At 51.3% G+C, this 22113-nt stretch overlaps 1 protein-coding gene across 2 annotated transcripts in view; it reads right to left on the reverse strand.

Annotated features, from left to right (window-relative positions):
- TBC1D10A (TBC1 domain family member 10A) overlaps window positions 1–19963 on the reverse strand; it is a 35578-nt gene extending 15615 nt beyond the window's left edge. The window contains exon 1 of one of the 2 annotated variants that reach the window (XM_074206335.1): window positions 6276–9585. In XM_074206335.1, the coding sequence (XP_074062436.1) occupies window positions 6276–6469 (194 nt within the window). In that variant the 5' untranslated portion in view covers window positions 6470–9585. Of the gene's footprint in view, window positions 1–6275; window positions 9586–19706 lie in introns of those variants that run through there. The other variant, XM_074206334.1, reaches the window with a different exon arrangement.
- Between the last annotated feature and the right edge of the window lie 2150 nt (window positions 19964–22113).

Here is a 22113-nt window from a genome sequence, read left to right on the forward strand (position 1 = left end):
AAAACACCAACCAGGAGAGGACAACCCCCATTGTTTCATCAACAGGAAAAAGTTGAGCTCACATGGATTTTGCTTTATGGGACAGGTGCTTTCTCAGGTGGAAAAAAGATTAAATCAAATTTCTTTTCACAAAACTGCCCTCTGAATGTCAGAGCCCAAGGAAAGGGTTCTGAGCCCCTGGGTCTGGCTTCCAGGCTCGCCCCCTCGTACCTCTGGCCCCCATATGCCCAGGGCTTCATTCCCCTTCTCAAGTGACCAACTCCTCAGGTTCCCTCCCTTTCCAATCTTCAGGCAAAGGGGCCTGCTTGGGGCTTTGCAACCCAGCTAGTCACATCAGGTCCCCCCACTTCCACTGGGGGGATGCCAGGGCTGGCCAGTCAGGACCCTGCTGCTACCTAGTTCTTGTGGGCACACCTCGCAGGGAGGGGGAGGGCAAGGGTTGACTTTGTCTTGGTAGCTCCCAGGTGGGCCATGAACAGGCACTTCATTAAGTTTGTTGAATTCTAGTCCTAACCCCCATAAGCTCTACAGTCTTGGGCCTCGGTTTGCTCCATCTGAACCAGCCCCTTCATGGCTCCAACTCTAGGAGCCTGGGTTCTCCAACGGCTAATGCTCTTATAGCTCTGTGAGCTCCCAATTTATTTTTTTCTTCAGTAAGTTGGATTTTTGAGAGATCCCCATCTCAGGCTGGGCCCATCTCTTCCATGTGTGCTCATTACTGACTCCCTGGCATCACACGTGCCTCCACCTCCCCAAAGCCCCCATCAGCGGAGGCAGCACTCTGCCCCTCTCTGTATTGTTCCTGGCTTCCTGTGGGTGTGCCTCTGCTCACATGCGTGTGGCTTACTTCCCTCTACCTCTAAGCCCCATGGTTCTGGTTCCCTACGCAGGAGATGGGGCCCATAGGACACCCCACCTCAGTTTTAGAGAAGACTTATCCAAGGTCTTTCACCCAAAAGGGGCCTGAGCTGAGACTCAAGGCCAGGGAAGCTTCCCCTACACCTCTTCTGGATCTCTGACTCACTTAGCCTGGCAGCCTGGGCATCCCAGGAACACACCACACAAGTTGAACTGATTCACTTCATCTACTGGTTTTGTCCCAGTGACCTTTCTAGAGTGATGTCACCCCAAATCCCTTGCCTCTGCCATATATTAAGGACCCTGTAGGCCAGGAAAGTAGTGTTTTCCACTTCCCCACCCTCCTCAAAGTATCTCTCACAACCTGCCAGACTCCCCTCTGAGAGTCAGGGCATCCTCAAGCATAAGGAAGAGGCTCAACAATCTGGCAATGGGGGGCAGCTAGGTGGCACAGTGGATAGAGCACTGACCCTGGATTCAGGAGGACCTGAGTTCAAATCTGACCTCAGACATTTACTAATTACTTAGCTATGTGATCTTGGGTAACCACTTAACCCCACTGCCCTACAGAAACCAAAAAAGAAAAACAACAGGGAAGCAAAGCAAGAGATGATGGATGCACAACTGGACTAGCCCCAGCCCGGCTGGGCAGCAGCCCCTTTCCTTCCTGGGAAAGGTCACAGAGAAGTGGCCACACCTACCCCAAGGCAGCTGGGAGGATGCAGGAGATAAGGGGATCTCTGACCCTTTTGGCCTTTAGACCAAAGGATGAGCTTCAAACTGCTTTTCCTGAAGCTCAGGGGGCAGCTTTCAGGGCTACAGAGCTGGGTGAGGCCTTCACATTGGTTCCTTTCCCCTAAAAAAACAGATTGGTAAATCAAGTAGAGTCTACTGCCAGGTTCCTGCTGTTGCCTGCCCTGGCAGAGTGAACCTTCCTCATTCACCCCAGGGAGTCTCCATCGCACCTGCCTCAACTCTGGAGATCCCACCCTGTACCCTGGGCCAAGCTCATCCAACTTAAATTCCTCAGCCTGGTTCTCAAGGCCCCCCAGCTAGGCAGCAGCAGCTCCCCCAAAGCAAGGCCAAGACTTTCCCTTCCTAATCGCCTGCTGTGGTCAATAGTCACCACCCAGCATTTTTACAAAGATCCAGTTAGTAAGAGGTCTTCAGACTGGAGGGCTTCCAGCAGAGGCCCCTGCTGACCAAGAGATACTTGTCCAGGTCCACTTTGGACTGGATGGCCTTCACAGCCTCCAAGGTCAGTCCAGATCCTCCACAGCCAGCTATTCTGGCTCTACCAGTCTGGACTCCTCCCGATTTAACTGTGGTAGAGACCAGTGCCACTCTCCCAGGTACCAGGAAATGATGTCAACATTATTCTACCCCTGAGCCTGGAGTCAGGGCCCTGAGCTAGAAGCGGGGGGTGGTGTCCATGTGGGAGCAGAGACCTGAGACATGCAGTGACTTGTAGCTGAGGAGCGGCCCAGCCAGGGCTAAAACTCTGACCTCTCTCAGTCATACCTCAAATCTGGGATCACTGCCCACACCATGACCCTGGCCCAAGTCCTGAACCCAGAATCCTGAAAGACCACACCTACTGCAAGTCAGGCACTCAGGTTTTTCAACCCCAAACAGTTCCCCTTCCCTTGTTTATTCTTGTTGATGCCCCTGCCTACCAGGTACAGAGCTTCAAAACCTAGCTTCCAGGATGACAGACCTGGATCTCAGAAGGGTCCTGAGAAGTCTGAAGTTAGGTGACTTTTCCAAGGTCCCATGGCTTGCTTCCCATCCAAGAGGTGCCATCCTCTCTGGCATCTATTCCTTCTCTACTCCCACAAGCCCTTTGTGAAGGCCCAACTATCATAAGGGCCAAACTAGGGCACCCCTCTCCCATCCCTCCTTTACACCTCTCTTGAAAGGCAAAATCTGAAGCCTGCAGACTACCAGATAAAATATAAACTCCATCTCTGCATCCAAGGTCATCCACAACTGGGCTCTAATAGATGCTCCTATGACCTCCCAAGCTCCCCTCTGGAGCACTTCCTTCCTCTCCTCCGTTGGGGCAGTGTCTCCACCATGAAGCGCCCCACCTGCCTGCCCCTAGACTGTACAATTGGCACCACGTGTGACCCTCTTCTCCCTTTCCCTTATAGGCCAGGTATTTGCTTCCCCATCCTAGCCTCCCAATTGGATTATGAAGCCCTGAGTTCAGTGCCCATGCCTCTTCTTGTGCTAGAGTTACTACTCCAAGGAACTAGGCCCTTAATCAATATTTGTGGAAAGTACTTCCCAGAGGGGTAGGCCTGAAGCCAAGATGACCTGCATTCAAATCCAACCTTTGACACTGACTGACTGTGTGACCCTGGGCAAGTCACTTCACTTCTGCCTCAGTTTCCCCATATACCTTTCAAGACTGATGTAAGGATTCAGTGAGAGAATATTTATAAGGGACCAGATTCATGCTAGTTATCAATATTTCAAGGAGGAAGGGAAGGGAAACAGGAGGACCCCAGAGAAACACTGCCTCCTGCAAGTTGAACAACTCCAGCCCAGGATCTGTGTCTGGGCTGGAAACCAGAGGCATCGGCTCTCGGACGAGGGGACGAGGCCTCAGGAAGTAGCATATGTCTTTCAAGAGAGACTTGGCAGTCCTGTTCTCATTTCTGCTTTGCTTTCAAAAGCCAAGAGGAGGGTGGAGTCCTTTGAAAACAGGCTGACTCAGAGAGACCACGGAGGCAGGCCCAGCCCGTCCTCCCTTAGAGGCAGGCAAACACAGAGGAACCTATTCCTCCGCAGGAAGCAGGAAAAGGTCCCTGGGAGTCCAGGACTGGCCACAACTCAGCCAGAGCTCCCTCTCACCTCCACAGCCCTGGCCGGGCTCACTCATGCCAACCCCTCCCCAAACTCTCAACTCCATCTTAAAGCCCGGCAGCCCCTTACAAAGAGGATTTTCATGAAAGTGTTGCAGGGGAAGCCCTGGCTACAGCCAGGTGATGTTCTCAAAAATTAAAGGTCTGAAAGTCACCAACAGTATGGGGGCTGGGGAAGAGAGCCCTGGACGGAGGAACTTAAGTTCTGGGTTCGAGCTCCGTTCTTAGAGTCAAGCTCCTTCCTTTCTCAAGGTTTTCATTTCATTTTCTGGAAAAGAAGTGTCAAGCTAGATAAGGAATGAGTGCTTCCTAAGGACTGAACCTAGAATGGTTTTTAGTTTTAGAGAAGGCCTTGATGAATTTTAGAATGTCAGGGCCATTCTTGGCTAGCAGTCCTGACCAAAAGCTGGCCGGTGGGCAGCTCTGGCCAGCAGCTGACCCCTGGACCAGAGACCCCCTGAGATACCTTCAATCAAGTGAGAGAAGGTGGTTGAGACACTGCTGGGTCCTAGATAGCTCTGCCACAAAAGGGAAGGAAAGTGGGACTCATACTACCTCCAAACCTGCTTGATTCCATGCTCAGAGGGAGGTGCCCTCCTGAAGAGGAGAGTGGAGGACATGCAGACAGACCAAACAAACCAAGAAAGGTCAGCAGTGTTGCTCAGGTTCCACTGACCCAGGTCCTGCAGCAACCTGGGAGACCTTGGCAAAGGGAGAAAGGGTTGAGAATTTCCTAGGTCCATCAGGTGGCCAGATCACAAATCTGGCCTCAGGCACTTCTGAGCTGGGCATTGTGGGCAAAGACTTTCACCTCTTCCAGATGTGGGTTTCTCCTCATCTGTGACCTGGGGCGGGCAGGACTCGCACCAGCTTCCTCCCTCACTGTTTTGGTAAGGGATGTGCATTCATTCAATCATTCCCCCATAAAGAGGAGTTGTCCTTTAGTCACTTTGTCAACCTCCTCCAATCCCTCTCATGCCGGGTTCCCAAAGGCTGGGCTAGCTGCGCATAAGCCCAGGAAGGCTGAGCCCTGGAAAGGGTAGCCTGGAGATGATGAGCCAGTCGCATGTCTGGTTGCTGTCTAAGGATTGCCTGGCGACATTCCAAGAGAGTCATCACCAGAAGGAAATGGCGGGGTTTGGGCTCTGTTAATTCACAGAGGCTATAATCAGCTACCTGTAGGCACCTATCCAATGAAGGATTCTCAGAGTCCTGGGGCCAAGACTTTCTTCAAACCGCAGCAGCAGGGGGCACATGCCCATGGCAGCTGCCAACAGGCACTTCTGGAAGTAGGGGAGAGGAACTAGCTGAAGACACTGTGGGGTGTGGCGCCCCATGAGAGCCATGAAGAATTCAAGAGAGATTGACCTGGACTTCCTTTGACTGATGCGGGGGGGAATGAGCAGAACCAAGAAGGAGCAGTGACTATCAAAGACATAAAGGCTAAGAGCTGAAGGTCTCCAGAGAACTTGACTGGCTGCGAGGACAAAAGCGATGGGATGAAAACGGGTGATCTTTCTGTTTTGAGTAATAATTGATCGTGGGAGTGGGGAAGGATCAAAAGAAAAAAGCACTGATAAAAAACAGTGTTAGAGGGAAAAGTGCTTATGAAGGAAAAACTGCAGCTGTTTGATCTGAAGTCACAAGACCCAGGGAGGTGGGAGGAACAAAGGCCAAAGGCCCTATGACCCTGGGACAGATGAGGGAACTGGAACCCCCAAGGGACAAGGGACTAGTCTAAGGTCAACCAGGAATTGCAGCTCCTGCCTCACCCTCCTCAAAGTAACTGCCTGGCTCTGCCCTGAGACCCCCCAGGACCCTCTCCCGGGATGCTGGAAGTCACTGCGGAGCCTGGGTCTGGCTACTTTGCTAGGCTGGAGGCTCCAGGCTGGATCCATGGGCTTTCTTTGCCAAGTTACACCCTCGGCTAGCAGCTGGCTCCCCATCTCATCAGCCTCCACCCAGAGATCCCTTGGTCCTCCTCCTCCTCAGGCGTGGTCTCGCCATTCTGCTCCATTGGTTCTCTCCAGGCCCCACCAGAGCCATGCCCCAAGGCAGGGAGGACCTGCATCACCTCCTAGGGTTCTCCCTCTGCTGTTCTGCTGATGGGGCAGGAATAAAAAAGCCTTACACAGCTCTCCCTCCCAGCAGCTACCACAAGATGCCCACTGGGGCTGCCCAGCCCCTTTCAGCAAAGACAGAGGGGAACCATGGGGCTGGTGGAACCCTTGGCATTCTCACGATGCCCAAGCTAGTCTGGCATCAGGATGAACTTCAGGCTTTCAGAAAAGGGATGTCTCGTCAACACTAGGCCAAACTCAAACCCTGACTTCCTGTCTTCTTAGAAACCAGAGGCAATTTGGGCTTCTTGAGGGAAAAGGATGACCAGGCTAGCCAGGAATGGGGAACGAAAGCTGGGTATCCCTCGATGGCATTGGGGTGGCCTTACACTTCCTCCAATGTTCTTTTCCTATGTCCCTGGCATTCCTCAGGGGACCTCTTCTAATGCCAAGCAGCTAAACATAAGCAGAGGAATAATTTCAATACCTACTAGCTTCACAGGTCCCATCAGTCAGAAACCTGGCCCTTCTTCCCCAGTTCTTGGGGTATCCCAATGGAGAAATTTCTCTGGAAGCCAGGAAGGTCAGGTCAAGAAACCTGGAGATGTTAAGACACACTGGAGTTCCCAGAGGTGAGTGGACATTGTGCCCAATGCTGTGGCTGTCATCAACACAAACCATCTCCTCCCCAAACTTAGAATTAGTCAAAGTCCAATTGGCAAGAAGGTAGATTAGTAGCACAAGGACCTGCAAACAGCATGTTGTCTATGCTCCAGGCCACGTTTCAGTGAGTCATTCTAGAATGGACATTAGTCAAGCACCTTGCCGAGGGTGGAATCTACTTGTGAGCTGGAGCCAGGAAGACTCCCTTCTTAAAGAAAAAAGGATGATTTGGTCCTCAAAGAGAGTAGGAAGGGCTGAGGACAGAGGTCCGCTGAAAGGCCAGCTCTTGGCAAGGGGAGTCCCAGACTCAGATAACAAATGCATAGCCTCAGTCTGCTAGGATGCCTTGGCAAAGCCAGCTGCTCCACAGATTGCAGTCTGAACTGCCTGGGCAATGAGGAGAAGCATTCAGCCTCATTTCTCCACACATTCATCCTCCCCGGATAAGAATTCTTAAGAGCAGTACCTTGGAAATAAGGAGGAGGGGAAAAAAGCAAAGAGGCAAGATATCACTATCAGATCAGATCTCAGGATAATAAAGGCCTCAACCTTTGGGCTGTGCCAGAACCTTGCTGCAACAAGGACAGTCAATCCTCAACTTTCATAGGGGTGACATTCCTAGAAAGCGAAATCAAAAACAAGAACATGGATACATCCCCCCTATGGGAAATAGGGGATCGGGTTCCAGGGATCACCAAAAACTAACATCTTTCACTAACGATTGTTGAAAATATTCTTTTCTGCACTTTTCTAACAAAACATTCATTCTCATATGTATTTATTTTAACACAGTAACCAAGAAGTAATGATGTTTGTCCTTCATTCTCGAAGACCATGACATCAGGGAGATGGTGCCATGACAAGCACATGAATTGAATTTGAGCGAGGAGATAGCCCTGGATGTGAGGCAGTCAGGGTTAAGTGACTTGCCCAAGGTCACACAACTAGTGTCAAGAGTCTGAGACTGGATTCAAACTCCCATCCTCCTGACTCCAAGGTCAGTGCATCATTAGCTGCCATAGAACCACTAAGTAATCCATGTAATGGCAGTACACAAAATAAAGTTGGTAATATGCAAAACATTTTTTCTTGCTAGTAATTGCTTTCATGCTAACATCTCAATTTTTGTTTTGTTTTATTTTGTTTTTAGTTTTTACAAGGCAATGGGGTTAAGTGGCTTACCTGAGGTCACACAGCTAGGTAACTGTTAAGTGTCTGAGGCTGGATTTGAACCCAGGTCTTCCTGACTCCAGGGCCAGTGCTCTATTCACTGTGCAACATAGCTGCCCCAACATCTCAATTTTTAAAAAATTGATTTCGGACACTATTCACTTTCCATAATACGTGAAATCTCCCATAGCAGAAATACTGAACAACAAGTGAAATTCCTAAAACTAAAATGTGTTTTAACCTCAACCTTCCCTTCCACAGAGAATACTATAAACCTCTTGACTATGACCAGCCACTGCTGGGAGAGGCTGCTGGGACTTTAGTGGCTGCTATCAGAAGAGACTGGGACTGGCAAGGTCTTGACCTTACCTTAGAACCTAGAAGACTTGCCTCATGCTTTGGGGGCATAACTGCAACACAAAACTTGAATTTTCAAGGCAAACTATGAAAATATGTAACAGATGCACAGAGGACTCTTTCCTCTTCAATGGCAAGGTGACAAGAGCAGAGAGGCAGACTAGGACGCAGATGCATAGCACCTCATTTTTTTCTCTACTTCACAGTGATGATCGTCAATACAAGTGAAAATGAGGCTACTAATAAAACCACAAATGCCAGAAGTCACAGGAACATGGAGGATTGGCTTTATCTTGGAAGCCTGAAGCTGAAAAGGCCCTTCAAAGCAAATCTCTGTGCTTCCAGCGTCCATGGAGGGAGGGGTCATCCCACCTCCCAGAAGGGGCCAATGAGAGGGCCTACGACCTGCAGTGGCAGCTCACTATGTCTGAGGACAGCATCATTGTCAGAAGGTTCTCTGTCCATTAGGAGTCTCCCCCATGGCTTCTCATTCTGCTCTCTTCAACTCAATAGTCTTTCAGCAGACTAAAGTTGATGCTTAGGTCTTCCTGACCCTACTCCAAGTCTTGTCTTCTCTTCTCCGGGCCATCTATCCCCAGTTCCTTCATCGACTGCAGATATGCTTCTGGATAGGTCTTTCACCCCCTGCTCACAGTCCTCGGGATTGACTCAGACCAAAACCACAAGAGCCCTACTCTGGGGAGGCGGAGTTAGGAGGGAGGAGTACAGGAAGCAGTTTGGGGAGTTCCCTCCCCCCTCCCCAAACTCTTCCAAACAGCAAAGAAAAAACCCCAGACTTAAACTTGATGGGGAAATCTGAGAAAAGTCAAAGCCCACGTTTGTCTGGCCTCAGAGACAGACAGAGAGGTCTGTGGTTATTAGGGTCGAGATCTGGCCAGGGTACTAATGCCAGGCCTCACAACTATGTACCAGGGAATGCTAGGGTACTGGTACCAGAGGCAGCTCTGGGTCCCAGAGCTAGGATGAATTGGGGGAACTCCCACCGGTGTGTGTATGTGGGGGAGGGCTGCAGAAGGCCCTGGGCACTGCACTGAGGGAGAAACAGATCAGGGTGCCACTCCCAGGACCTAGACCAACCTGCAGAGGAATGAGGGCAAGAATGCTAGACCAAAGGGAGCCTGCCGGTCTATAACAAGTCGAATTCAACGGCATCTATTATTGCTCAGTCCCTAAACAAGGTCAGGAATGGGCAAAGCAGATGAGGGAGATGGGGAGGCAATCTATTTTGGCCCAGATCAGACCAAAAGTTTGTAGGCCTCCAACCTGAGCTGGTCCTGAGGTCCTGGAAAAACACTACACGTAACACCCCAGAAAGCACTTCCCAGACCTTCTCTTGAGAAGTGTACAGAGTCTGACCTTGATGTTAAGTCCAAAGTCAAGAAATAGACTGGAAAAACAAACGATATGCCACTATAAAAAAAAGGTCTTATTTTATATTAACAGCAACATACAAGACACAAACTTAGAAGAAAAAAATGACTCCAAAACTTCTATAAGTAAAGCTTCAAAAGAAAATACACAAATTCAACTACAATTCCTAAAAAAGACGAAGAATGTTTCAAGAATGTCTAAAATGTTTTTTATAAATGAAATGAGAACCCTGGAGGAAAAAACCGGAAAAGAAAAAAATTGAAGAAATCAAAAGGAAATTAACAGCTGGCACAAGAAATACAAAATATTGCCCAAGCATCCTAAAAATTAGAATGGATCAAATAGAAGTCAATGACTCTTCAGATTAGAAAAATTAAAGTAAAGTAAAAACTAAAACTGGAAAAAAAATTGAAGAAAATTTTATGATATAGCAACTAACCTAGAAAACAAACTGAGGAAAAAATTAATAATGATTGGATTCCATCACCACTATGCATAAAATGAGATCCTAGATATCACATTTCAAGAAACCTTAAAAGAGAATTAACAGATTTCTCAGAACCAGAGGGCAAAGTAGAAATAGAAAAAATCGATCAGTTATCGCCTGAAAAAAAAAAGCTCACATGAAAATTCCCAGGAATGTTATAGCCAAAATCCAAAGATTCCAGGTCAAAGAAAAAAAAATACTGTAAACCTCTAGAAAGGTGTAACAATTCAAGTACTGAAGAATCACAATCAAAGTCACCAAGATTTAGTAGCCACCACCATAAAGGAATGAAGAGCTTGAATACTATATTCCATAAAGCAAAGGATATGGGCTTACAATGGAGACTAATTTATCCAGAAAAATTAAGTGCATTCCTACAAGGGGGAAAATGGAACTTTAATGAAAAAAGTACTTGCAGAAAAAAGACTAAATCTGTGTAGAAATTATGAAGTTCAAAAACAAGAGTTATAAGAAATATAAAACACAAGTATGGAGGACTAAACAAGGATCAATGTTTACATTCAAATATGAAACGATACATTTGTCCCCTCTGAACGCTATCATCATCAAGGGTCACCAAGTCTAATAAGACAAGGCCTGGAGGTGGTTCTCTTACATCTTTAATGATCTTAAGAGAAGAAAAGGGAAGTTAGGAATCACATAATCAAAGTGATCAAGTGAACAGCTGCAGAATAAATAGGGATGTGGGGAGGACACTTGAGTCTCATTTACTCTCATTTGAAGTGGAGGGAAGAATACATATTTACATTACAGAGAAAGAGGAAAAGAGAGGAGAAAGAGAAATTATAAATAAATGAATGAATGAATGAATAAATAAATAGATAGATAAATAAATGAGGGAGACTAGGTGGCACAGTGGATAGAGCACCGGCCCTGGAGTCAGGAGTACCTGAGTTCAAATCCGGCCTCAGACACTTAATAATCACCTAGCTGTGTGGTCTTGGGCGAGCCAACTTAAGCCCATTTGCCTTGCAAAATTCTAAAACAAACAAACAAATAGATAGATAGATAGATAGATAGATAGATAGATAGATAGATAGATAAGAGAAATTAAACACTGGGGTAGATCCCTAACTAAGGCTATACAAAAATACCTATATCTCAATTTGAAATGGAAAAGAATAGGAATTTGAGGGGAAAGCTATCTATTGCAATATAGTTGAACAAGTTAAGATATATAAATGCTATGTTTTATGTTATAAGACTGTTATGAGACATGAAAAAGGGAATAATTTCAAAACCTAGAAAGATTTGCATGAACTGATGCAGAACCAGGAGAACAATTTATAAAATAACAATATGATAAAGACAAACAACTTTGAAGGAAATAAGGGCTCTGATCAGTATGTAACCAAACATGATTCCAGAGGACAAATGATGACACACGTTATCCACCTCCTGCCAGGGAAGTGAAGTACTCACAGGGTAAAATGAGACAGATGTATATTTTTAGTTTGGGGATACAGTCAATGCAGAAATTTGTTCCACATGTTTGTGTTGGCAAAGGGTTTTGTTTTACTTTAATTTTCTTTCCTTTTTTTTAGGGTTTTTTTTTTCCTGCAAGGCAGTGGGTTAAGTGGCTCGCCCAAGCCCACACAGCTAGGTGATTATTAAGTGTCTGAGGCTGGATTTGAACTCAGGTACTCCTGACTCCAGGGCCGGTGCTCTATCCACTGCGCCACCTAGCTGCCCCATACTTTAATTTTCAATTGGGGAAGAGGGCTGGGGAAAGAATCAATATTCCTGATTGAAAGAAAATATGTGTGTGTGTATACACACACACACACACACACACACACACATATGAAATTAGAAATAAAAAAGAACATTGATCTTGATTCTTTAGATTTAGGTCATCCCTGGAATGGGATGTTGGGAAGTTCTTTTGATTTTCACATCTAGGCACATCTTAGATGTCCTATCTCAGAACAAGAAACACAGAGAAGACAACAAAGTCTTGTCCTATCTCAGGACAAGAAACACAGAGAAGGTAACAAAGTCTCACAACAGCTTTTCCCAATTCCTTTGACTGAGATGAGTTCTTTCCTGTCTGCCCTGTGGCAGGAGGACCTTCTGTCATGGCGAGCTGTAATTTGGTCCAATGGAATCACATCATCCAGCAGCATCTGGCGGCATGCCACTTACATGGCCTTAAGTAAACCCTTCCACCTTCTGGTGCCTCCATTTCCTTATCTACAAAATGAAGAGGTTGGATCAGATGAGCTCTAAAGTCCTTTTGCACTTTGAAGCTGGATACTAGTGGCTACTTTATGATCTCTAGGATCAAAGAGAAACTCCTATTGGGCATTTAAAACATTTCACAGTTGGGCCCCTTCATATCTTCCCAATCTCATACAGACGTTCTCCCTTCCACAATCTTGACAATAGAGCCATATGCTGGTCTATTTGCTATTCTTCACATGCTTTGCTCCACCACTTCTTATCTCTATGCCTTTCTACTAGATTCCCCACCATTCATCTTCCCCCAGTTCCAAATGTCTATTGGCCATTTCCAATATCTCTGGGACCCTTCTGGATTGTCTGCTCATGCAACTTAGATAAGACGGGAATTGCCAACTCTAGTCCTTCTAGAAAGATGGATGACCACCATCTTTCCTACAACTATGTCATAAGGTTTTACCATTTCCAGACTTACTATTTCCATTGTCTCGATGCCCTCCAGACCACCAGCAATTTCATATGACCTCTGATATAGCCTTAAGTAGACCACTGGGTCCTGCCATTCAACCTATCTATAGAAACTCCAGGACTTCAAGGTCTTTCTATCTGCCCTGCAGTTCAGTCCATCTCTAGAATGTGAGGCCCTTAATAGCAGAGACCATTTGGGGTGGCTGGGTGACACCGTGGATAGAGCACCAACCCTGGTCAGGAGGAACTGAGTTCAAATCCGGCTTCAGACACTTAATTACCTAGCTGTGTGGCCTTGGGCAAGTCACTTAACCCCATTTGCCTTGCAAAAACCTAAAAAATAAAATAGCAGAGACCATGTCACTTTCCTGAGTGAGGATATCTCTAATGCTTGCCAGAAAGCAAGTCCTTAATGAATGCTTTTGAATTCACCTCAATCTGGGCAATCAACAGATCCCTCCAATTCAACATATCTAGCACTCATTCATTCTCCTTCCCAATTTCTGTCTAGTAGCTATCAATCTCTTTAGCCTCCTCCTCCTCAGCTCCTAACTCTCACTCAACCTACTCTAGCCAATCACTTGCCACATCTTGCCTCTACAACCCTCCCCTTCCCATTATTCCCATAAGCAACTACCCTAATTCAGGCCCACTTCTCGTATGGAATATTACAATACCCTTGTGATTGCTTTCCCTATCTCAAATCTCTCCCCTCTCCAATGAATCCTCCACACAATTGCCATACTGTTCTTTGGGGCATCGGTCTCCCAGAGTCATTTGTGGATGAAACAAGACAACATGAGCAAAGTACTTAGCATGATCTGGCATACAAAAGATGACTAAGTGACTTTCCTGATTTTTTTCTTATTCAGACTTTGGAGGCAGCCTCATCCCCCAATCTCCCCTCCCCCCTACTCTCTGCTGCAGACAACCAGGCTTCATGGTCACCCATCTGCCATCTTGGTCAGTCCCTTAGGCCAATACTGCTCTTCCCCCTCCACCATCACCTCACGGTTTTCCCCAGGCATCACCTTCTGCAGGAGACCCTGAGCCATCCCTGTCCCTGGCAGGCTGGGCCTGGCCTTCTGAGATTATCTTTTATCTCCCTCATAGATATCTCATCTATATCCAAATATGGACAGGTTCTCTCCTCATTCAACTGTAGAAAGGGAATGTTTTTTCATGTTGTTTCTGCAGCCTGAGTGACTAGTGAGGGCCAGCACGGCACAAAACAGATGCTAAATAAAATGCTTGCTGAGTGACAGATTCACCGGCCAATCCTCCCAATGTGACTGAGGGGGTTTCAACTTCCAGTCCCCCCACCAAAAGACAGGAAGAAAAGAGGGGGTTATATGTATGGCAAGAAAGTCAACATGGCAAGAAAGATCCCACACATGCACAGCAAACTCTAGTATCACTTCTTGTGGTAACAAAACCCTAGCAGACCCATCGGGAAATGGGTGAAGGAATATGATGGAATGTTATTGAGTCATAAATGGCCAATAAGGAAGATTTTTGTGAAGTGAGATAAAGGAACAAATGGAGACCAAAGGAATATATATTCCTGAATCATGAAAACAAGCCCAGACCTTAAAGCTTCAAAGTTACTTAAATGCCCCGACCAATCTTCCCTGGAGAGCCCAGAGAATAGGTGTCCAGGGCTTAAGGGCTCAGATCTCAGGACAAAGGAAGCCTAACACACTGTTGGACAACATCACTTTCTCCATAATGAGTAATTAGTTTTGATTTGTTACAAGGCAGAGTGAACAGCTGGAAGAGCACCAGCCCTGGAGTCAGGAGTTAAATCTGGCCTCAGACACTTAATAATTGTCTAGATGTGTGACTTTGGGCAAGTCACTTAACCCCTTAAAAAAATAAAATTTGAAAAATAAAAAATAAAAAGTATCAATTCTAAAGGGGGAAATGAAGGCACCAATAATGGGGTGAGGGGGAAGGACCACTCCTTCCCAAGCATTTCTGTTTCCATCTGCTGAAATGCAAGCCCTTTTCCAAGGCTCAGATCTCCCCTCCTGGAGGAATTTTCTGTTTTTCCTGCAGTCAAATATAATCTTTTGCTCCTCTGAACTTGTCCAGGACACTGGACCCCTCTCTTTTACTTAAGGTGCTATTATCTTCCTCACCAGCCTCCAAGTAGAAGGCCAGAAGCCAGTCTCTCATTTGTCCCCTGACCTGGACCCCAGGACCCCACAGATGCTCAATAGACAGGTCTGAAATGAATGGTTCCATAAATAGCACTTATTGGAGACTCTCCTGGGTCCATGGAGAGGCTGTGGGGAGGCTTTGTCCTATCCGGTGGCCCCTGGCTCCTGCAGAGGCCTACCCCCTTCTTGGGATCTTGACCCTGGGCCTGGTGCCATGGGCTGTCTAGAGACTGGGAGAACAAAACACCAAACAAACAGGTCCCGCTGACTTTATCTCATTCCCACAGCTCAAGACTGTCCAGTTGAGGCAGCCCATGAGGGCAGGGGCTGCTAAGTCAGCCCCCTCCCCTTCCAAGTGGGCTCCTGTCAGAGACACAGTTTAGGATGGGCTCTTCCAGCAGGCTACAGCAAAAAGGAACTAGCTAACACCCACGTGGCTGCCAAACCAGATTTTCTTCTGAGACTGGAGTGGGGAGCGAGGGAAGGAACAAGGGAGGCCCAGCAGCCTCCCTCTCTAGGGTTCTCCCAACATCCCCCGCCATCGTCTGTAGCTGTCTCATTCCAGCTGGGCAGCTGAGACCTGAGCCTGTTTGTGGGGGGCCTCAAGAGGAAGGCACTTTAGGTTGCTGTTCAGAGACCCTCCTTTCCCTCTCCATCAGGATGCTTTCATAGGAAGTCTGTTGGGCCACCCTTGAGGGGGTGGGGAGGAAACATGGGCCAGCACTACAGAAATAACCTCTGGCATCCACAACTGCTCCAGATGTTCCCTGGGTTTGCAGACCCCCCTGTTGCCCTTGCAGGAAACAGGCACCCAGGGGAATGAGGGAGAGCATAGTGATCTTGGTGCAGGGAAGGGAATGAGAGTCCTCAAGGGCCCGAGAAGCCAACAGATGGAAAAAGGAGAGGCCAGGGAGGCAGGGCCACAGTGGCCATCCCAGCCATGAGCCTTGTGTCTGCCCAGTTGGTCTGTCTCTTCAGCTGATTGCTGTGCTCACTGGACAGCAAAGAGGGAGTATGTGTGGCTTTGCCCCTCAAGGTGGGCTCCTGGGCATCAGAAGTCCTGGACTTCAACTCCACCATCTAGCAAGGCCTTTTCCCCCTCAAAACCTTACTTCTTCACCTATAAAATAGGAATAGTAACTGCACTCCTTGAAAAACTATGGAGATTAGAGGCTTCCTCATTCTGGGGGAGCCTCTACCATCTGGGCCTTAGCCACATGAATCTTCCTTTCTAGCTGCCTGCCACTCAAGGCTCACCAGCTCCAGTGAACCCACTCTCCTCAGGGGTCCCTAAAGCCCTGGGATCATCCCTCCAACCAAGGAGCCCTGCCCCCTCTGAACTCCTCAGGCTGCACTGCCCACAGCTCTGGTCCAGCCATTAATATATTGAAGGCTGTTGGTCATGTCTCCTGCCCGCCAGGATCCTCAGTCATACTGGCAGCCCCTTGAGGGCAGAGCTTGCCTCCTTAATTCCTCAAGTATCCCCAGGACTGGGGCAGAAAGGGTAAGGAAGGGAAGCCTGACAAAAGAGCTCTGGAGTTGGGCTGATGAGCTCCAAGAGCCCACCTCTGTCCTGATTCTTATAAACACTTCTGTACCTCAAACATTCAAAGACCACCATGGGGTGGATAGACCGGGGTAGGGAGTCAGGACCACTAGACTTGATGGTCTAGCCTAAGACACTACCAGTCTGGTGGGTATGGGCAAGTAAGTCACTTAACCTCTGCCTTCCTCAGCTTCCCTATCTATAAAATGGGGATCAAAAACTGCAGCCACTCCCCTCAAAGATCAGAGATACATCTGTAAAGCACTTAGTCCTTCCCATCACCAGCACAGAGGACAGCCATCTCTAGCAAAGACTTTCCCAGATCTGAGTGTCCTCAGCTGTTACACGAGAGGCAGACGAGGTGACCTAGCTGGAGCACTCTTGGCCCCTGTTCCCTCGGGGGCTGGTCCCGTGACCATCTGGCTGAGTGAGCCACTCTAGGTGTGGAGAGGCAGCCAACAAAGTCCACCCCAAAGGACCTATGGCCAGCAGGATCTCGGTGGCCCTTCCTTGCCACCACTCAGGCAGCTTCTCCCGCTGTCTCATTCCTCCGGGGCACAAGGAGGGTCACGGGCCATCAGTCACCCCAAACCATCCTCCTTATGGTCGCCAGGAAGGACCTGTTTTCCACCTCAACAAAAGTCAAGCAGGCAACACCCAGATTACCAGTACAGCACCAATAGATGTAGGTCAAGAAAGGGAGGTGAAAGAGGAAAATACAGGGCCTTCTTACAGAAACCTAAAGTCAGGCCAAAGCTGCAGGGAGTCACAGCGTGAAACAGTATGGAGGGAGCCCAGGCACAAGGCCCAATCGACTAGGCTGAGTCCCCCGGGGGCCTCGAGGCAGAGTCCCCTGGGGCCTCAGGGGCAGAGTCCCCCTCTCCTCTGGCCCCCTGCTGTCTCTCCTCGGACTCTCAAGAGTCCAGGGGGGGGGGCAGCCAAGGGCCAAGCTGGCCCGGCCGACTGCCTCCCACCCTCCAGCTAAAAGGAGGGGTCTCTGGCTACTAACAGCAGAAATAATGGCTCCCTTCTCTGACCGGGCAAAGGGCAAACGTTCCTCAGCTCTACCCTGTGTCCACCCCCACCACGCACCTAAAGAGGTCTATCTGCAGCTCTCTCGTACCCTGGAAAAGGCATAAGATCCTGGGTCCCTCCCCAACACCCGAATAATGGCCCACCATCTCCCTTCCCCCACCCCTCCCGCGTGATGAGTTCCCCATTTTAGAAATCTGAGAGCATCAATCTATGTCCTTACTCCTTGCTAAGTTTCAGACCTCCATTAGGCACAAGAAGACATTGGGGAGAGGGGTTTCGGGGTGTCGCCGCATGGCCAGGGAAGAAGTGAGCAGAAGGCTTGGCTGGGCTATCAATCCATCAGTGAGGGGTTACCATGGTCTGGTGCCAGCTGAGGATTTCCTGTCACCACATAGATGGTGAGAAAGGTGAGATGTCAGAGCTCCCTCCTGAAGGGTGAGATGAACTTGAAACAGAGGGCACCTTCTGGGGCAGGTGGGCAGAAAATAGCCCCCACTGCCAACCTGCCTCAAATGGGCCTGAGGACCTAAAAGCTTTTCCGTGACCACAAAGCAGAGGTCAGGGCTGGGAAAGGAGCTCAGAAATGGGGGAAAGGGCTTGTCCTTTATCTGGACTATAGAGAGGCACGTCCTGCCTGGGGCAGATGGGGGAAGGGGCATGAGAGGCACAGCCACATGTGTGGCGTGGGGGTAGATAGCACTGGATGGACCCACATGTCATAGCTGATGTATGAGGGGAGAGTTGAAGGGCAGAGGCCTATCTCTATCCAACATCTGTATTTGAGCCTGGGAGATGAGTTTGCCTTTGAGGGGTCTGGATCGGTGTCTGTCTCTGGGAGGGAATGAGGTTCTGGGCACCCTTTGTAGTGCATCTACCTTTGTGGGAGGTGCAGGAGGGCTAATTACTTCACCTGGTGGAAGAGCTGAGGGCATAGCCGGCCTTGGAGGGGGAGAGGGTGGTCAGCTAGCCCGCTGTGCAAATGAATGGGGGGAAGCAGTACCCATCTGGAATTTGTCTGGGGGAAGGGGCAGTGTAGAATGAGACCTAGCACTTGGGCAGAGGGAGGGGAGAGCCGCCAGCACCAGTCACCCGGCTGGGTATGAGACCCTTGCCATCTGGGCCCTGGGGAGTGGGAGAGTGAGAACAGAGCCAACACCTTCCTCTAGAGAAGCAACAGCTGGGAAAGCTGGGATTGGGGGTGCAGAGGAAATGCTCCAGTGTGGGGGGTGGAGAACCTGGAGAAGGACCTTGATGAAGCGCCCTAGAGGGCTTCCCCCTTCTGGAGAGTTTCAGGACTAATTTCTGGAAGGAAACTGGGGGGGCTCCCAAGGCTTGGGAGAGTAGCCATATTACTCATATTTCAATGGGGGGGATTCCAGGGAGGGGGACGGGAGGGGGAGGGGCAGAGTGGAACTGTGTCTGAAGCTTAAGGCCTGTTGGGGGGGATTTCCAGACCCTTCCAGGATCCCAGTGGGGCTGTGTCCTCCACTTCTCCTGGAATAGCTCTGTGGGGAGGGAAGGGGCTCTGTGAGGACAGGGCAGTGGGGGTCCACCTTCCATGGAACTGGCACAAAAGTCTAGGGAAGATGATCTCCGGATGGGAGCCCCGCTTCTGGGCTGGGGGTGGGGGGCCCTCGGCAGCTGGGCTGGGCTTGGGAGAATGAGTGAACTGGGGAAATTCCAGAGAGGCCGGGGAAACTGAGCTGTCGCCCTAGTGATGGGGGCTGGGGGCTGAGTCTCTGGGCCTTATGGGGGGGATCGGGGGTCCCCAGGAGAAACTCAGGTCTGGCCGGCGGGGTGGCGGGGCAGTGGAAGTGGCCCAGGAAGCCCGGCCTCCCAGGTAGGAGCCTGGGGGGGGGGGGTCAGGTGTCAGGGTGTCCGGGCCCCGAGTGTGTGCGGATCGGGCGGGGAGGGGGGAGAAGGGGCGCCCTTCTCCCTTGTGTTGAGTCACAGGCCCCCGCCCAACGGGGTCGCCCAGAAATTGCCTGAAGGCGGGGTCACGGATGTCTCAGGTGGAGTTGGGGGGAAGGGGGCCCCAGCAGTGTGGGGGAGAAAGGCGGCGGTACTGGGGGGTCACGGCAGTCACGGAGGGTTTTGGGGGGAGTCGCGGCGCGAGAGGGATGGGGGCAGGGAGGGGGTGCAGGCGGGGTTTTCGGCAGTCTGGGGGGGTCATGGGGGTCACGTGGGGAGGCCGGGAGTCTTGAGGGGGTCTTAGACAGTGGATGGGGTCGTGGCTCGGCGGAGGGGTTCTGGGGGTGTCACCGGGGGTCGCAATCTTGGGATCTCAGCGGGGGATAAGCCGGCAGTCTGGGGGGGCCCGGCAATCTCGGGGTCACAAGGCGAGGAGACGGCCATCTCGGGGTCACAGCGATCTCCGGGTCGCAACAGTCTGGGGGTCCCGGGGGTCCCCGGCAGCTGGGGGGCCGCGCTACTCACGCTCCGGGGTCGCCCTGCGCGCCCACCAGGAAGCCGAACTTGTCGGTGCGGCGCTCGGCGAAGCCGTTGGCCTCCGAGTCGGAGCCCAGAGAGCTGAGCTCGTCGGCGGCCGAGGCCGCGTCCGGGCCCGGGGCCAGGCTCTCCCGCGTCCCCGCCAGGCTCCCGGCCGGCCCCGGAGAGCGCGGCCCGTTCTCCCCGCGGCTCTTCGCCATCGCCCGCCCGGCCCGGCCCGGCCCCGCCCGCCGCCTCCGCCGTCTCCGGGGCGGCCGCCGCCGGAGCCGCCGCCGCCGCCCGGGCCCCGCCCCCCGAGCAAGCCCATTGGCCCGCCGAGCCTCGGGGCGGGCCCGGAGCCGCGCCCCCGCGGGCGACCCCGGGGAGGGCCAATCAGAGCGGGGCATGTCGGCGGAGCCCCGCCCCGAGGCTCGCCCCGCCCCTCCCCGGCTCCGCCCCTACCCCCCCGCGTGAGGCCGAGCCTCCCCCCGGAGCGCAGGCTCCCAGGGCCCGCCCCCGGGCTGTCAATCACCGGGGCTCACCTGGACCGGCCCGAGGCCCTTCCCGCCTCCTCGCCCGGACTTCCGGGCCCGGCCCCCCCCCCCCTCCCAGGAGCGCCCCCTGGGCCCGCAGAGGCTCTGAGTGACCCGGGGGGGCTGCCACGCCGCCCCCCACCTGCAGACCCCCGCCCGGGCCTCGGCCGGGGCCGCAGCGCCCTTCTGCTGGGCCGGGCCCCGCCTGGCCCGCTTCTCCCTTCGGGGTCCCCCTCCCCCAACGCCCCCCGAGGCAGGGCCCCCCCCCCCGCAGCCGGGGCTCAGCCCTTCCTGGGGGCGTCAGGTCGGGGGGTCTCCCCGCTGTGTGGCAGAAACCATGTGGTCTGCCCCCCCCCGTCTCCCTCCCCCCGTCTCTCTCTGTCTCTCTCTCTCTCTCTCTCTCCTCTGTCTCTCTGTCTCTCTGTCTCTCTGTCTCTCTCTCTCCTCTGTCTCTCTCTCTCTCTCTCTCTCTCTCTCTCTCTCTCCTCTGTCTCTCTCTCTGTCTCTCTCTCTCTCTCTCTCTCTCTCTCTCTCTCTCTCTCTCTCTCTCTCTCTCTGTCTCTCTGTCTCTCTCTCTCTCTCTCTCTCCTCTCTCTCTGTGTGTCTCTGTCTCTGTCTCTCTCTCTGTCTCTCCTCTCTGTCTCTCTCTCCTCTCTGTCTCTCTCTCTCTGTCTCTCTGTCTCTCTCTCTCCTCTGTCTCTCTGTCTCTCTGTCTCTCTCTCTGTCTCTCTCCTCTCTCTCTGTGTGTCTCTGTCTCTGTCTCTCTCTCTGTCTCTCCTCTCTGTCTCTCTGTCTCTCTCTCTCTCTCTCTCTCTCTCTCTCTCTCTCTCTATCTCTCTCTCTCTGTCTCTCTCTCTGTCTCTCCTCTCTGTCTCTCTCTCCTCTCTGTCTCTCTCTCTCCTCTGTCTCTCTGTCTCTCTCTCTCTCCTCTGTCTCTCTGTCTCTCTCTCTGTCTCTCTCTCTGTCTCTCTCTCTCTCCTCTGTCTCTCTGTCTCTCTCTCTGTCTCTCTCTCTCTCTCTCTCTCTCTCTCTCTGTCTCTCTGTCTCTCTCTCCTCTCTGTCTCTCTCCTCTCTCTCTCTGTGTCTCTGTCTCTGTCTCTCTCTCTGTCTCTCTCTCTCTCTCTCTCTCTCTCTCTCTCTCTCTGTCTCTCTGTCTCTCTCTCTTCTCTCTTCTCTCTCTCTTCTCTCTCTCTCCTCTCTCTCTATCTCTCTCTCTCTCTGTCTCTCTGTCTCTCTCTCTTCTCTCTTCTCTCTCTCTATCTCTCTCTCTCTGTCTCTCTCTGTCTCTCTCTCTCTCTGTCTCTGTCTCTCCCCTAACTGGTCTGACAGCTCCTGGGCGCCCCTGGGCTGCTCTCGGCCGGGTCCACCCACTCTCTGCAGATGCTCCTCGGCCCTCTTCTTTCCTCGGGCCTTGGGGTGGGGATCTCACCTTCCTCGCCAGCTCACCTGAGGTCGGGAATCACCTCTCTGGAACTCTGTCCATCTCGCCCAGCCCCCTCTGTCGTGGCTAGTTGGCTCCAGCGCTGCCTGTCCACCGCACAACTCGTGTTCTTTCTCCCCAACCTGGACCCAGCCTTGGGGCTTGTTCACCCTCTCTCTCAGGGAGAGAATGGATGTTCCCTTCACTCGGGAACCAGCCTGGTTTAGGCCTCCGATGAGGCCCCTCTTAAACCAGCGAGCTCACCTGCTCATCGATGGCCTCGCTTCAGTGTCTCCCCACTGCCATACATCCCCCACTCAGCCACCCAAGGGCTCTTCCCAAGCCTGTGTCTGACCGTGCTCTATAAACTCCCATGGATCCCTGTTCCCACCTCCTGACCCCTTCCTACCTTCTCATCCTTCCGACTCCCTTCGGTGATCTCCACTATCCAGCCCACAGACCT

Source organism: Macrotis lagotis, chromosome X, assembly GCF_037893015.1.
Source record: "Macrotis lagotis isolate mMagLag1 chromosome X, bilby.v1.9.chrom.fasta, whole genome shotgun sequence".
NCBI lineage: Eukaryota > Metazoa > Chordata > Mammalia > Peramelemorphia > Peramelidae > Macrotis > Macrotis lagotis.